Here is a 4854-nt window from a genome sequence, read left to right as displayed (position 1 = left end):
AAAAACTGCACTTCTCTGTGTACCGTGTTTTAAGCTTTGCTGCTGTGTATTCCAGGTCTGGGTGGAGCGTGTGGCTACCTGATAGGAGCTATGGACTGGGGTCACTCCATACTGGGCCAGCTGCTGGGCTCTGAATACCAAGTCATCTACTTCTTCTCAGCATTGACCTGGGGCATCTTCCTCACCGTGCACCTCTTTAGTATACCAGAGCAACCTCTGGGCAAGGACCCAAATGCCTCCGATCCCTCAACGTCCAGTGTCCTCCGCCCTCTGGGCTCCCAGAGCAATGGTTACGGAGCACTGGCTAAAGAGCCTGTCTCGCAAGTACATCCTGCATCCATCCCAGACCTCAGGCCTAGGTCTTTCTCCGCTCTGGGAGAGGCCAACTCAGTGACCTCCAGTGCCAAGCAGCCGAACAAGGAGGTATGTGATGTGCGGGATCAATTGTCTCAAGGATGCACATTTATATGCACGTGATAGAATAATGTGGAATACAGATTTTTTTTCCCATTCATGCTCATGGTCACAGTGGAGAATTAGGTCAGTGAAAATGGATGATAAACAATTGCCTTTATTAAAAGACATGAGCACACTGACAATATGGTGTGTATACTATATATTCTCATAATGTAAATAATTATCTGAGCAAAAATGCACAAGCTTTGAGTAATATGTCAGGCATATTGCAACTCCTGAAAGACATGAGCATGATGGTAATCTTTGATATGTTCATGCTAAATTACAGGGAAATGTGTTTAAAAATGCACAGTACAGCAGGGAACATTTTTATTTGATCTCATGGTGCAGTTATAAAAGTGATATTAGAAGCAGATATTGTCAGTGTTTCTAGCCTCAAGGTCCAAATCTTCCCTTCGACATTCAGTCACAGTCAGTTCCCACACTGACACCAGCCCTCCACCTATTCAGTATATTTCCATCCATCTACTCTGGTAAATACAAACCAATGATCTCCCTGTTGTGAGAGGAAAGTGCCAGCCACTGAGTTGTGCTTCAAATGTATTTCACAAAATAAAAACAACTGAACTACAACTGCAGCTTAAAGTTTTGCAAGAAGAGGCTTCAAACCAACATTAAATGCACTGCAATAGCAGTTACAGCAGTACAGTAGTCTTTCTAAAGTACAAGCCGCATGGTTAATAATTATACGTTAAAACAATTTGACCAATGAATGGAAATAGTTTTGTTTATTGATTTACATAGAAATATTTTTTGAATGTCTTAATTAATTATGGACTAGCCTTGGTTTGTCTGGAGGAGTAGCTTCCTGTTTAAAAACAAGGGGTAGAAGCCACACACTTTTTGGAAAAGAAATGTGTTTTTTTTAAGTTCATTTTTGTTTAAGAACACATTGGGTGAAGATTGCTCCATGTGTTCTCCCTCCATTACTCGGCTAATCCTTTACAGGAAGATTAATAATGTAATGGTCCTGAAGGTGTTCAGGTTCAAATGGTTAAAAATAGTAGGACGCCACACTCAGCAGAGGAATCACTTGAAGACCATGTACAGTAGTGTGAATGCGTCATGTGCAACATAAAATGTCAATTCCATATTCTACATTATGGATTGAGAAAGGTTTATTATTTTGATGAGTTTGTTTTTGAAACGCTGAACATCAATCAATCTGTCCCAGCTCAGTATCTGTTGATGAAAAGAAGGATATGTCAGAAGAGTTTGTATCATCTTCTTGAAAATCACTTCTGTGTCCACGTGACGACATTTGATTCATAATCTCTGACATGCCTTGATAGTCCCTATCTAAGCTCTATGTGCTGCGTTTGTCTATTCTTTGTTATCCAGAGTACATTAGTGAATACAGTGTGTATCTGTTGAAGTGTTCTTCATAATCATGATATTTCTATGATTGTTTGTCTTTTATCATTTCCTGTCTCTAACACTTGACTAGAGTTAAGGTCACCGTGATCTATATGTAAAATCCTTTTATTTATTCTTTTGAAGGTCTTTATGCTGCAGATGTCTTATTTTAATTGTTGAAGCTTTTGAACTGTTGCTGAAGCACCACTAGCAATGAAATACCAGGAGAATAATGAGTGCTCTGACAGAAAACTCTGTTTGATCATTCAAATTCGTTAAAAATCGTGTCAGTGTTGTGGCTGTTGGCGCTGATGTGTGTGATATTTGTGTGTCTGCAGGCACAGAAGAGGATGACGTTCAGGTCGATGATGAAAGCTATCATCAACATGCCAAACCACTACCGCTATCTGTGTGTCAGTCACCTGCTGGGATGGACGGCTTTCCTCTGCAACATGCTCTTCTTCACAGATTTTATGGGACAGGTAACGATTTCAGTGTGTCTGCATGTGAAAGCCTTATATGTTCAGCTAATGTCACCAATCAGTGTGGCAGATTTCAACTAAATTGCAGTGATGGGTGCCGATGTCTTACTGACATCCCTTGTAACTTTCATAGTGATTTCTGTTTTGATTATTAATTAATAGTTCTGTATTTTATAGATTTGTAAAGTGAATAATGCAGATACAGATTCATATTTATCATAGATGAGAGCTTTATCAATCTCCTCACGACATTCTTGGCAAAAAAGCAAAAAACTGTATTTCACAACGGAACTATTCATTTAAGTACAGAATGGTGCACTTTGAAATCCACCTATTTAAGATGAAATTGATAGTAATATGTTTAGTGTTAAAACCAATAAGGAAAATCATTAAAATGTTATTGTCTAACTTACGTTTATTGGAACACACACACACACCCACACACACACACACACACACACACACACACACACACACACACACACACACGCACACACACAGCTTGCCTCCTGAATGTGCAGTTTTGACTGTTTTAATAATATATAATGATCATTTAAGTCTTCTGTATAAGGCAGACATGCTTATTGTTCTTTTCTTCCAGGTTCCAAAATGTGAGGATTTCAATCTGTTTTATATCAATGTAAACTTGATATTTGGGGATTTCTTTTGTCTGTTTATAGCATTATGTCTTTTAATGTAACATAAACACTAAATAATAATTTTGACTATGTATTGGTATGTAATTTACGGTGGTGAGAGGTGCTGGAAAAAGTTTTAAAATGGACCTTGAAAGTGCTTGAAAAGTTGAAAAGCTTGAGATTGACCTTGGAAAAGGGTTACAAACCCTGAATATGTTTTACTTTCAAGCTCCATTCATTCTGTTTGTGTGGGGTTGAGACTGAGCATGCAGTCTCTTCCTGACTTGTGTCATAATGATAAATACTTTACAATGGCACAGTATACATGTTGATCAAAGGACGCACCTCACAGCAGGACGCATGGTTTATTAACACCCGATACACCAGCATGTTATCTAAAACTGCAGGCTTTGTCAGCCGCAATGAGAAGTGTACAGTCAGTTGCTTCATGTTGAGTTTCAAATTAATTATCTCTCTCTTTTTGGCAGATTGTGTACAATGGAAATCCCTATGCAGACCATAACTCCACAGCCTACGCCACATATGAGAGAGGAGTAGAAGTAGGCTGCTGGGGACTGTGTATTAATGCTGTGTCCTCTGCTCTATACTCTTGTAAGTGACAGAAAGTTGTGGTTTTATTTCACAGCAGCCAACGTTCATTAATATAGCCATATGTGGACTGACATCATTAGCACCTCATTGAATGACAGTCCCGACAAGGTTGTTCAGGGAAACGGATAATAGTCAGCAATTACGGCATCCTTTTCTGATTCACGTTGAGATTACAGGCTGCAGTCATTCATTAGTTGCACAACTGAAACATGTTTTACCAGAGGTAAATTCAGCTGACTATTTCATTCCAATCCAACAGTATAAATGATTTAAAATAACAATGAAAAACACGATGAAATGTGAAAGGGAGAGAAATAATGTGTTACATGCAAAGGAAATGTCAGCCAAATAATGTATCACTTTGCATCTAAGTGTGAAATTGCCTCTATTCACAGTCTGGATGCTGAGATCTTTCACATCTTTTATATCTTTTTTTTCTCTGCACCAGAACCAATCAAATGTCCAGTGAACTGTAGCAAATCTAATGCGTTATGTGGAGGGTTTTACAATGTTTATCACAGCATAGTAATCATAAAAGACAATTGTGATTTAATCAAAATGTCATGTTGGTATGATTCTCAAGTCAAACTAATTTTCTTTATGACGATGAATGATTTTCAGATGTGCAGCGTTTTCTCCTCCCATACATCGGCCTGAAGGGATTATACTTTGTGGGCTACTTTGTATTCGGCATGGGCACCAGCCTGATTGGCCTCTTCCCCAACATCATCGTCACGCTTATCCTCTGCACCGTGTTTGGCGTCATGTCCAGCACGCTCTACACCATCCCTTATAACCTGATAGCGGAGTATCAGCAGGAGGAGGAGGTACTGGGCTGGCAAGAGAAACCTTTTTCAGGGTTAAGATGCACATGAGAAGAAAAAAAACATTGTTGGGGTGTGGCTAGTCTCACATTGGCAAACCTATCTCCAATGTGTTGTGGAGTAAGGTATGGCTACTCTACACTTCCATTCTGAAATAGGAGATGGGATGGTCTGGGATGTTTGCATTTCTTTAAATCATTCTAAATCGTCTTGGGCTGCGCTAAGTTTCGCACACAAAGATGGTGGCTCTGTAAAATGATTACGGGAATGAACTTATTTTCGTGGAAGAGAGCGCGTGCCCATACGTGGAGGTTAACTCCTTGACGCAGTGGCCACAGGTTTGACTCCTTCAATCCCATAGAATCCCATAAACCCAAGTGCAGGAAGGTGAGTGAGCAGCAGTTTGAATATAAATAATTTTAAAATAATATTAATTTAATGAAACACAAAGAGACTTGTAAGTGT

At 39.3% G+C, this 4854-nt stretch overlaps 1 protein-coding gene across 1 annotated transcript in view; it reads left to right on the top strand.

Moving 5' to 3' along the window:
- Positions 1–4854, top strand: part of slc45a2 (solute carrier family 45 member 2) — a 15576-nt gene that overhangs the window by 9801 nt on the left and 921 nt on the right. Inside the window, exons 3-6 of the mRNA XM_032540468.1 lie at positions 56–423; positions 2172–2315; positions 3442–3565; positions 4187–4392. Of these exons, the coding sequence (XP_032396359.1) occupies positions 56–423; positions 2172–2315; positions 3442–3565; positions 4187–4392 (842 nt within the window). The remainder of the gene's footprint in view (positions 1–55; positions 424–2171; positions 2316–3441; positions 3566–4186; positions 4393–4854) is intronic.

The sequence above is a fragment of the Etheostoma spectabile genome, chromosome 16, assembly GCF_008692095.1.
Source record: "Etheostoma spectabile isolate EspeVRDwgs_2016 chromosome 16, UIUC_Espe_1.0, whole genome shotgun sequence".
Taxonomy (NCBI): domain Eukaryota; kingdom Metazoa; phylum Chordata; class Actinopteri; order Perciformes; family Percidae; genus Etheostoma; species Etheostoma spectabile.
Note: the sequence above shows the minus strand (reverse complement) of the source record. Positions and strands in the feature narration are given on the sequence as shown.